Source organism: Danio aesculapii, chromosome 11, assembly GCF_903798145.1.
Source record: "Danio aesculapii chromosome 11, fDanAes4.1, whole genome shotgun sequence".
Lineage (NCBI taxonomy): Eukaryota > Metazoa > Chordata > Actinopteri > Cypriniformes > Danionidae > Danio > Danio aesculapii.
Window position 1 is genome coordinate 38,427,620 of NC_079445.1, and position 12,692 is coordinate 38,440,311.

Consider the following 12,692-nt stretch of genomic DNA (forward strand, 5'->3'; position numbering starts at 1 on the left):
AATCTTGGTGTGACTGGAGTCAGATCTGAGTTTCAATAGTCATATCAAAGCAGTTAGTAAATCAGCATACTATCATCTCAAAAACATTGCAAGAATTAGATGCTTTGTTTCCAGTGAGAAACTTGTTCATGCTTTTATCAGCAGCAGGGTGGATTACTGTAATGGACTCCTCACTGGCCTTCCTAAAAGGACAGTCAGACAGTTGCAGCTCATCCAGAATGCTTCTGCCAGGATTCTGACCAGAACCAGAAAATCAGGGCACATTACACCTGTCCTCAGGCCTTTACACTGGCTCCCGATTACATTCAGAATAGATTTTAAATTATTATCAAAAGTATTAAAAGTAAAGTATTAAAAAAAAAAAATAATAAAAAAAGGAATTTTACTTTTATGCTATTCGGGAGCCATGTGCACCCTCTGACAGGTAAAATCTGCTTCTCTCTCTTTCAAGTACAAAGCAAACTTGAATGCCAAAGCATAGATATGTATATAAAATAGCCTATGTAATATATTGACGTCATCAAATTAATAAAATATAGAGCAAATGAGAAATAAATGACAGAAAATGGAATAAAACAGACAATATCTCAAAAAAAAAAGATCATAATTACAAGATTAAAACCTTGCCTAAAATAAGGCAAATGTGTTGATTACCCATTCTTAATGGTGTACATACATTTTGCTGCCAGTTTAGACCAGCCATTTAGTCCTCTTAGAGTATTTAGTAAAGTTTTTTTGAGTTTAAATTTAAAAAAATGAATTATTTAATGTTTCTCTTGCTCTAGCGATGCCTGCACCGTCAGTTGCAAAGCTCAGCGAACGCAGGCTTAAGTAAAAAGGTGATGCAAAAATGCATGCGAGCTTTAGAAAGTGAAAGTAAAAGAATCCCGGACATTTTATGAAATTTCTAATCCGGGCCGGACTAATTTTTTAAGTACCAAAAAGCAGCTGTCTGTGGGAGTGTTGAAAAGTCTTGTGCACACAGAACGAAACGGGTAAACGAGAGAAGATTTTCCACTACTTAATCGATCGTGGATGTTTGATTATTGAGCGAATACAAAAATAAAAAATGAAAAGGATGTTAATAAAAGTAAAAAAAAAAAAAAGGCACTAAATATAATTGGGCACCGTTAATATACCTGAGCAGTCCGCCCAAGTAAAGTCTATATATGGGAAGCATTGTATTATGATTGTTTTAAGGTTATTTCACTTTTTGTTTCTTTCTTTGTTAGTAAAACTTAAAGTTAGGTGTTTTAACCACATATTTAGCTTAATTACAATTTGAGACATAATTTAAGACCAGTCTTGTATTTTTAAGACTTATTTTAGCTGTAAAAACTTGTTATAAGTTTGCTATTTAAAAAGTAAAAGCTCAAACACATTTATATTTGTACTTTAATGACAAAATATATTAAACTTCAGTATTTTGAGATGCAACAAGTAAAATTTTGCATTGAAACTACTGTCAAGTCTTGATGTGGCATACTGTTTTTTCCACAGTTTTGTATTCAAATCCAGCCTTGACAGTAGTTACAATGCAAAATTATTACTTGTTGCATCTCAAAATACTGAAGTTTACTACCACAAAACATAATGGGGTATATTTTGTCACTAAAGAATTAAGTGTGATCAAGCTTTTATTTTTTTTTAATGGTCACACTTAAACCAAGTTATTACAGCTAAAATAATATATATTTTGGCTCATAAGACAGAAAGACTATTAAGACTAATTCTCCTGTTTAGTGAATAAGAAAAGCAAACTTCAAGAAATTAACAAGCTAGTCTGAAGATGACTAGGAAATATTAGAACTAGCAGATAACACTGCTTGGAATAAATGTTATAGTATGTATTTTAAGACATTATTTTCTTAACTAAGCCTAGGTACGTTTTCTGATTTCAAGAAATCCAAAAACAATTATCTTGCTGCTCTCACTGGCTAATAATTCCTCTCGTTTCTCATATTTAGATGGTCATTTTTTTTTTGCAATACCCCTCTTTCAGAACACCCAGTGTGTTACAGGAGAAGAGGGCCGGTCAGGGTCAGCAATGGATATTGGTTTACAGACGTTCATGATATCAGCTAAACAAGGGCCACATTCCCCTTTCAGCCAAGAACAGCTGCTATTGGAGTCTTACCACAATGTTCACTTGTTTGTATACGTGGCGATTGTGGAATAGTCTCTGTAGACACCTGTTTCGACAACCACTTTGTTGGTCCTTTAGAGTTCAGTTTAACCGCAGGGAGATATGACAGTGATTTTTGCCTTTGTTGTCTGCTGGGTTTTCAAGCATTCCTCTTAAACCTGTTTTTACAGCTTGACACTTGTAAAAAAAAGTCTTGAGTATGCTGGTAGACACGGACAACAATGCCGAACCATTTAAAGTGGAGGATAGTAGAGTTCATTTATGTTTGAATTTTAAAATTAGATTTAACAAGCGCTAAAATGTCCCCGGAGCTCTTTGAGCTTCTCAGCATAGGTGTGGCTGAGACGCTTTTGTATGTTGACCAGCTTCTGTAGCAACAATGCCAACTTATTCAATCGCTGTGCCAAATAAATGAATGCCATGATGCCATTTATGCCTGTCTTATGTAAGATCTCTGTCTGTTGTTCGATTATAAGGAGGCATCTCGAGACCGGATGGATGATGGACATAGTCGGACAAATGAGGACCACCACAGCAGTGATTCTGAAGGTATATATCAGTCAAGATGGCCAACTTGTGTGACTAAAGTGTTCTGAAACACCAGGTCACATGACTTAAGTGATTCGAAACACCCAGGTTACATGACTAAAGTGATTCTAAACACTCAGGTCACGTGACTAAAGTCTTTCAAAACACCAGGTCACGTGACCAAAGTGATTCAAAACACCAGGTCACGTGACCAAAGTGATTCGAAACACCAGGTCACGTGACTAAAGTGATTTGAAACACCAGGTCACGTGACTAAAGTCTTTCAAAACACCAGGTCACGTGACCAAAGTGATTCGAAACACCAGGTCACGTGACTAAAGTGATTTGAAACAACAGGTTTCGAATCACCTTAGTCACGTGACCTGGGTGTTTCAGATCATGCTTTGGTGCAGTGTTTCGAAACACTTGCAATTCGGTATCTCGACACTGCGTCAGTTTCATGTCAGCCATCCTTAGTGTTTGATCAGGGTTGTAACTGAACTTTGCAGGAAGTAAGATCTCCAGGAACATGCTTGAGCAGCCCTGATATAGATTCAAGACCTAGAACATGGGTCTTAAACTCAATTCCTGGAGGGCTCTGCAGTTTTTCTCCAACCCTGATCAAACACAGCTGATCCAACTTATGAAAGTGTTCATGACTCTTCTCGATTATTTGGATCAGCTGTGTTTGATAGGGTTGGAGCAAAGCTGTGCAGAGCTGCAGCCCTCCATGAATTGAGTTTGAGACCCATGGCCTAGAAAGTACTTAAAAACTAACATAGGTCCTTGAAAGTGCTTGAATTATATTTGAAGTAAAATTAGTTTATGGTGTTATTTCAACTATTTCACCGAGCTGCTGTCAAAAACAGAACCTAAAACAGAGAAACTCTTGATTTAAAATCTTACATTTAAATCAAACTGTTTAAAAATCACCCATATTGAATTCAGCTAATTTTATTAAAGTTCTTTGAACATGACTGTTCAAAAGGACAACCTTTTTGAAAACTGCTCTGATATTTTTAATGTAAATTTTAACTGGAAGTGAAATGTTACAGTAAGTACAGTAAAGACTTTCATGGCGCTACATATGCTGGGGTATGATTAATAAGGCGCTTGATTTAAAATTAGTGGTGCTTTTAAAAGTCCTTGAAAATCCTTGAATCTGGTGTCTATGACAGTGTGGGAACCCTGTATCCATATCTATACACTGCAAGCACACTGATTTTCTTGTTTCTAGTCTAAATATCTGAAAATGCTTAGATCAAGAAGCGTTTTCTGGACGAGTAAAAAGTTTTGTCTGATTTTCAGAAATAATATCTTAATTTAGTTATTTTTTCAAAGCGAAAACAAGATTATTGTTGTTATCCTATTGGCAGATTTAGTTTGTTTTTGAAGGAAAATCTCACTTAACTTATTATTTCTGTAAACAAAACAATGTTTTTACCTCACAGAAAATGCTTCTTGACTGTGGAATCTTAAGATGTTTGGATTATAAACGAGACAACTGAAAAGTATATTTTGCAGTGTAGCCATTTGCTATAGCTTCACATCTTGAAAGATGGCGTGTCATCTTAAAAATAGATCCCTGCATTGTGTTCTGTTCTTTTGAGAAACTGTTTCGGACTTGCATAAACACCTCCTGAAACATGACCATCTCGGCCATCCCGTCAATCTAATTATACATGGCTACCAGTTAAGACCCATTGGCTGACGAGTTACTTAGGGAAACACTTTCAATATAGTATGTCACTAGTAATAATTAAATTGGGATGATCACACACACATTTCAGCTTTGTGCCTTTTTTTCCTGATCAAATAAACAATTGCCTTATGAATGGGTGTGAATTTATGACCGTTTCAACTACAATAAAAAATCTCTTTGGCATGCAACAAACACAGATGCCACCTGCCTGTGTAATTGCATTTGGCTGCGGGGCGTGTAGTCAAACAAAAGGAAGTTATGTGTGTCTAGACTGATTGTTTTGTTTTTAATCTTGTTGTTCCCAACAGGGCAGATGGCAATCTCTGGGGTGGGTAGCTTTGGTGAATCCCGAACTCCCTCCTCTGGCCACATCAAACGTCCCATGAACGCCTTCATGGTGTGGGCCAAAGACGAAAGGCGACGCATCCTGCAGGCGTTCCCTGACATGCACAACTCCAGTATCAGCAAGATCCTTGGTAAGATAGATTCAAGCTGCTGCTGCTTTTAATAAACAATTTGTTTTCGGCAAGGCAGTTATAATTTATTTGTAGTAATGGACTAGTTATATAGTGCTAATATGTTCATGTTGTGACATTACAATGGCTCAGTGGATAGCACTGTCGCCTCACAGCAAGAAGGTCGCTGGTCCCGGCTGAGATAGTTGGCATTTCTTTGTGAAGTTTGCATGTTCTCCCCATATTGGCGTGGGTTTCCTAAGGGTGCTCCGGTTTCCCCCACAGTCCAAAGACATGTGGTATAGGTGAACTGAATATACTAAATTGACCTTAGTGTGTGTGAATGAGTGTGTATGGGTGTTTCCAGTATTGGCTTGCCGCTGAAAGGGCATTCGCTGCGTAAAACATATGCTAGAATAGTTGGCGGTTCATTCCGCTGTGGTGACCCCTGATAAATAAGGGACTAAGCTGAAGGAAAATGAATGTATGAATGATAAATGTTCATGTTGCATGTTCATTGCAAAAAGCTATTTGTTTCTAGTCTAAGGCTCTGTCCAAACAAACATGGGTATTTTCAAAACCGCCCTTTTTTTTCTATGCGGCTTCGCTATTTGTCCAAATGGAGTATTGGGTGACTGAAATCTAAACTTTCTATAGCTAGGGTGAAAGTTTTCCAAATTTATGTGTACAGGGTGGTCATGCGGACACCACAACTGGAGTTTTTGCCTCATGACATCAGCGTGTGCAATGTTTTCTCCATTCTAATTGGCCAATACGGCTAGGTTCACACCAAACGCAGAAGATGCAAACGAGGCAAATTCCACACGTCCCTGCCAAATGTGTCGTGTATTTCATGTTATTCGTACCGTGAAACGGTTGCATTGATTTATATACAATTCACTCACAAAAAATACAAAATTCCACGTTTGGCGTGAATCCAGCTTATAAGCAAATTATCTCTGCCTGTTGGTTTGGCGTGCCCTCACCATGCATCACAGTGCATTTTTGTGTTTTCATGTGGACCAAGGTTTTTTTTTTTTAAACGAAAGCGGGAAAAACTTCATTTAAAATACCTGTGTACACTACCTGACAAAAGTCTTGTCATTGATCCCAATTGTAAGAGCAACAAATAGTAACTTGACTTCTAGTTGATAATTTGGATAAGTGGCAGAAGGTAGTTTTCAGATGAATCATCTGTTGAACTGCATCCCAGTCATCACAAATACTGCAAAAGACCTATTGGAACCAGCATGGACCCAAGATTCTCACAGAAATCAGTCTTGTTCAGTGAAAGAAAAATCATGCTTTGGGGTTACATTCAGAGATCTGCAGAGTGAATGGCAACATCGACAGCCTGAGGTATCAAGACATTTCGTCACATTAGAATTATAAGGTTCTATCTGACATTTGTCAAAATTGAGTTATTGACATATTCTTATTAAATGACAACTTATTTACATTATGGGATGTTTTTTTTATAAGTTGCTTGTTTACATTTTTAAGACTTTTTATTTAAAAAAACAAATGTTACACACATACTGTTTACTATGGAATGCAAAAACTTTGAAGCTTAATATCTCAAAATCATTCAGAACGCAGATAGAACCTTATAATTGCAAGGTGATGATTTGTGCTGCCCATTACATTAAAAACCACAGGAGAGGGCAAATTCTTCAGCAGGATGGCGCTCCTTCTCATGCTTTAGCCTCCACATCAAAGTTCCTGAAAGAAAAGATTGTCAAGGTGCTCCAGGATTGGCCAGCCCAGTCACCAGAGATGAACATTATTAAGCATGTCTGTGGAAAGCTGGAGAGGGCATTGAAGATGAATCCAAAGAATCTTGAAGAACTCTGGGAGTCCTGCAAGAACGCTTTCTTTGCCATTCCAGATGACTTTATTAATAAGTTATTTGAGTCAATGTAGAGATGTATGGATGCAGTCCTCCAAGCTCATGGGAGTCATACACAATATTCATTCTTTTTCCTCTGCACCATGACTTTATATTCTATACTGGACATTATTTCTGTTAAGTGACAAGACTTTCAGACCTTACTGTCCTAATTAAATAATAAAAAAATAAAGGCATGATCATATTTTATTTTGGTAAAATAAGTGTAATCTAGAGGCCTTTGCCTTTCATATAAGCCACTTCTGATACCAAATGATCAACAAAAAGTCAAGTTAAATTTTGCTGTTCCTAAAACTTGGATAGGCTACAAAAGGAAAGGAAGATCAATTAATTTAAACTTTTTACTTGCATAGAAATTCTGAAATCACGAAACATTTTCTAGAGATTTAGAAACAAGACAAACTATACATTTTTGCAGTGTACATAAATGATTGATAGAAGACTGTAAAAAGTCATTTTAATTGGTCTTTAACTACCAGAATTAACATATTTTAAATAGTTTTCTTGAGAGAATGAAATCTGTTGCTGCCAAATACTTTTCACTAGAGTTTCCATCTGCAAAATGAAGTCTCCAGTGACTAATGCCTCTAATCCTTCCTCTTTGTGGATTCTGAAGCACCTGTTCTGTCAACATTGTCCTCATTGTTGTCTTTTTTTCATCCCTAACCCCTTTATCTTCCTGCCTGAGATCAGTTGTTTATTGTTGGGTTGGGCTGGGGGGTTATGGGAAAGGTAGGTTCATTATGCTCGCAGCTAATCCTACAGTAGTGTCACTCCGTAAAACATGTCTGTATTTTCAAACATGTCACTTGCTGATGCCTTCTGGAATTGAGAAGGGGACACAAGGTCTTGGGGGGGATGAAAAAAAAAAAAAGGTCAAAGCAGGGCACATTCAGCCACCTGGCTCCTGGGGTGACAGGAAAACAACACCCAGAACTTCAGCCCCTTCATCCCTTGCTGCACCTCTGCCTTCCTCAGTTCTTTCCTTTCACAAAACACTCGCATTCCATTCCATTGTGGTGACACTGACACCCTCCTGATTCAACTTTTTCTCTTGAACATGGCCTGCAGCTCCTTTAAGTACACACCTAAGTTTCTTTCAGTTTCTTACCTTTTTAGCCTGCAGCACACATTTACTAAAATGCAGCATTGCACGCATGCAGTCAATAAGCCAAATTCTTACAATGTCAAACATTCTCAGCGTGTAGCCAATTAGGTCAGTCAATTCTTCAGTTAAACTGATTGTTTTTGTTTCCTTTACATTTGCATCGCTTTTTCTTTCACTATATATTATCTCTCACTTCCTTGTGCTCACGGAATTTCAACTCTCACCGACTCGCTGTGTGTTTTTCAGTGGTATTTGTGCAGTTTTCAATGTAGGCAAAAGTATGTACAGTATATACTTCCTTATCATGATCTGGTTTGACTTGCATTTACAGAATAACAATGCACTCTTGATTTGTGCTGCTTGTTCAAACTCCTTTAAAACAAGCTGAAATGACACAATTCTTACGTTTTTTTTGGAGACAACTTAATATATATACATTTTTTTTTTTTTACAAATTTAAGTGGGTTGAACATAAAACAGGGTAGCGTGGTAGTGCTAGAGAAGGTTGCTGTTTCGAGCCACGGCTGGATCAGTTGGCATTTCTGTGTGGAGTTTGCATGTTCTCCCCGTGTTCGTGTGCTCCGGTTTCCCCCACGAGTCCAAACACATGGGCTATAGGTAGGCGCTACAGGCGCGCGCTGAATTCCGCAGCTTTTAGCCCATCAATGATTCTGTTTATTTACCTGTGTAAATGTGTGTAAATTTATTTTTATTCAGTTTTTTAACTAATTACAGTAATATTATTGACTAGTATGAAAATATTCATTTGATTTATTTACAATACAGTTTGTACAGTAATATTTTCTGTCTTTTAGTAGATTTATTATATGAGAGATTGCTTTTTTGTTACCAAATAATCATCTAATTGGATTTGCATTGTAAACATTAAATAAAAGTTATAAAAGGTATTACTTTTTATTTTATATTTTAAGGTTTTAGTTATTAGCTAAAATAATTCTGCAAGAATTATTATTATATTTATAAAGATTTTTAACACAATTTTGCGCAGAAATAGCAAAAAATGTCCGCAGATTCCATCTGGTCCTAGCTATAGGCTAGAATTGGGTAAGCTAAATTGTAGTGTATGGGTGTTTCCCAGGGATGGGTTGCACCTGGAAGGACATCCGCATAAATCATGACCCAGCCGGGACTCAAACCAGCTACGTTTTTGCTATGAGGTGACAGTTCCAACCACTGAGCCACTGTGCTGCCCTTGTTCAAACCAAGCAGCAACCTCCCGCTCTCCCTCGGAAGGCCAATACGGAAGTGACTGAAACTGCAATTTATCAAAATTCCGCTAGTCCTGGCTCCATAATAGAGCAAATTGCAATTGAGCCCACTGTTAGAATGGCCAACTTTACAGCATAAAAAAAGGTGTTTACAGCCTGGTACAAAGAAAGATTTTGGTTCATATAGCTATTATTACCCTCCATGACAACTGTGAGGGGGGTGAATTTTTTTATAACTCATCCGTTTCCTTTATATTAGGTTATATTAAGTTTGCATAATTAAGGGCGTGGCCACTTGAGTGACAGCTAGGTCTCGCTGGTCGCCGTCACTTCACCTCAGCTGAATCCGGCAGATTAGCCACTGATCTCGGCATATTCATCGTATTTTTGTTTTGTTTTATGTGGCTTTACACAGTCAGCTGCCTTTTGGACTTATTTCTTACAATTATCAGATGATATTGGGATGCTGTGTGCACTTAATTGTGCTCACAAACCATTCACGTGTCCTCCGTTTCCCATGTGAGTAAAGTTATATACTTGTATACCATCTCTATAAATGCATTTGTTTTATTTAAGATCATTTATATTTTTCTTTAGACCCGTAAAGCACTCCAGAATGTGACAGATTGATTAGCTGTAGGCTCTAGAACAGTCATCTGAAGCGTTGTCATACAGTGTTATGCCTGGATTTCATCAATAGTCTTGCATTTACTAACACACACTATAAGTGTTTGGAAGTAATTTGCGTTTTCCTCCTGTAGAAAATGTCATAAGAGCAATGCTTAGTGGCTCAATGTATTACTACAGTGTTTTTGAAAGTCTAAACACTTTATTGTTATAGTGTACAGCCAAGCACATGTGGTCAGGACACAAACGAGTCACAGGTAATAAAGTGTTAAGCTTAGTCTGTCTAAGCCAGGTCTAAGCAAAATGCCAGCAGGTGTCTGTAGCTCCGCTCACTCTCCGCCTCTTTGCCCTTGTTTGGTATCCCGCCGTGGGTGCGATGACGCGCGAACAAAATGGCGACGGTTGGCCGCGCCTACTTGTAGTTTCATTTGCGCTCTTTAGAAACCTATGGGTGACGTCACGGATACTAAGTCCATATGTTTTACAGTCTATGATTCAAACACATATTGAAAATATGTAACATCTTTCAATTAAGCTCTGGTGATTTTCAAAGCAATGTTAGTGGTGTTTTCTTTAAGTTACATTTCTTGAAACATTTCCTCACCCTACTGTTATGTCTGTCTGCTCCTGCTGCTTTAGGTTCCCGGTGGAAGTCCATGTCCAATCAGGAGAAGCAGCCGTACTATGAAGAGCAGGCCAGATTGAGTCGGCAACACCTGGAACGTTACCCAGATTACAAATACAAACCAAGGCCAAAGCGCACCTGTATTGTAGAGGGCAGACGACTGCGGGTGGGAGAGTACAAGGCCATGATGAAGAGCCGAAGACAGGAGCAACGAGTATCATACCCTCCAAGGTGAAGCCCACAAACAAACTCAACATGACTTTTTGGGGGGTGTATTTGTATTTTCCAAAGTATTGATATTTTGATGCTTATTCATACTGAAATATTTGATATCACCTTTTCAATAAAGATACTAAAGACACTATTATCTAATAAATAGGCTGATTGAAGCTTTCTATAGTGATATAGTTCACCACAGTCTGTCCTGATACTTTGTTCATTTATTCAGAGTTTTCTCACAGCTGATGTTGTGGTTCTAGATAAATCAAATAACTTTAAAATAGCACAAAACCTTTAAAACACCATTTAAAGGAGAAGGTAAACAGCTGAAGAATAACCTTTTTAGTAACAGCAGGCGTTAACATTAATCAGTAACCAAAGATCAATCACTGTTAGACCCATTTGAAGAATATTACACAATGTTCTCATCATCTGTCTTATTTCTTAATTTTTATGTAGGCTAGTAGCTTATTCTTTAACAATAAATTTGGAGTTAAACATTGTGAAATTTCTTAGGATGCTTCATGTCATAATTTATTAGTTTAAAACGATGAGAACGAAAATTCATATAATTTGTTTATAATTCACATAACATTTATTTAATATTTATTTATATTTATAAATTCATTTATACCAGTGGACAAGTGAAAAACTTTGCAGGGAAATTGAACAGATGTGCACCCAAAATGAAAATGTACTCACTATTTACACACCCTGGTGGTTCCAAACCTTTAAGTTTCTTTTTTCTGTTGAACCCAAAGTAATTTGTTTTTGAATAATTTTTTAAATCTGCAACCATCGACTTCCATGGTAGAAAAAAACAACTACAATGGAAGTCAAGTGTTCAGCAAACAATAAACTCAAACAGGTTTGGTACAAGTGAATGATGAGTACATGATTACACAATTTTCAGTTCTATGTGGACTATCACATTAACCTTGATTACATTAACCATGGTCCATGAAGTTATCCTGTTCATTTTCAAATGTAAATGTTAAATCTCAATTTCTGATTAGATATGCACATTGCTAAGCTTTTGATTTGTTAATCAGTTTCCAGATTTGTAAATAGTTGCACCTTGGTCAATTCTTGTCCTATCATAACAAACTATACAAAAATGTATTCAGCTTTCATGTGATGTATAAATCTCAATTTGCTCAAATTGACACTAATAGGCACTGTTGCCAGCTATTTTCAATGGAAAGGCGTTAAGCCCTGCTTGAAAAGTCACTAAATGTCACTAGATGATGTCATACGTCAATTTGCATATTACTGACATCACCACGTTTAACTATTTCTGTTTGTTTAATAGTCTATGGTTTATTCATTCATTCATTTTCCTCTGGCTAAGTCCCTTTTACAGTTGAAGTCAGAATTATTAGCCCCCCTTTGAAATTTTATTTATTTATTTTTTAATATTTCCCAAATAATGTTCAACAGAGCAAGGATTTTCACAGTATGTTTGATAATATTTTTCCTCTGGAGAAAGTTTTATTTGTTTTATTTCAGCTGGAATAAAAGCAGTTTTTAATTTTTTAAAAACCATTTTAAGGTCAGAATTATTAGCCCCCTTAAAGCTATGTGTTTTTCAATAGTCTACAGAACAAACCATCGTTTTACAATAACTTGCCTAATTACCCTAACCTGCCTAGTTAACCTAATTAACATAGTTAAGCCTTTAAATGTCACTTTAAGCTGTATAGAAGTGTCTTGAAAAATATCTTGTCAAATATTATTTACTGTCATCATGGCAAAGATAAAATAAATCAGTTATTACAAATGAGTTATTAAAACTATTATGATTAGAAATGTGTTGAAGAAATCTTCTCTCCATTAAACAGAAATTGGGGAAAAATTAACAGGGGGCTAATAATTCTGCCTTCAACTGTATATACCAGTGGACCAGTGAAAAGCTTCTCCTGCACTCCTGACCAAACCAGTGGTTAAAATTCTTAATAGAATAGAGCGCCCAAAATGAAAATGTATTCACCCTCAATCGGTTCCAAACCATTATGACTTTTTTTTTCTGTTGAACCAGAAGTAGATAATTTTGAAAGGCTTTAGAAATCTGCAACCATCGACTTCCATGATGGGAAAAACAACTACAATGGAAGTCAGTGGTTTTCAAACTGACTTTTTTCAAA

General features: G+C 36.8%; 1 protein-coding gene across 4 annotated transcripts in view; it reads left to right on the top strand.

The window, feature by feature from the left end:
• LOC130237640 (transcription factor SOX-13-like) overlaps nt 1-12,692 on the top strand; it is a 61,482-nt gene that overhangs the window by 46,288 nt on the left and 2,502 nt on the right. For all 4 annotated transcript variants that reach the window (XM_056468643.1, XM_056468644.1, XM_056468641.1 and 1 more), the window contains exons 11-13: nt 2,623-2,695; nt 4,685-4,852; nt 10,344-10,560. In XM_056468643.1, coding sequence (XP_056324618.1) covers nt 2,623-2,695; nt 4,685-4,852; nt 10,344-10,560 — 458 coding nt within the window. The remainder of the gene's footprint in view (nt 1-2,622; nt 2,696-4,684; nt 4,853-10,343; nt 10,561-12,692) is intronic.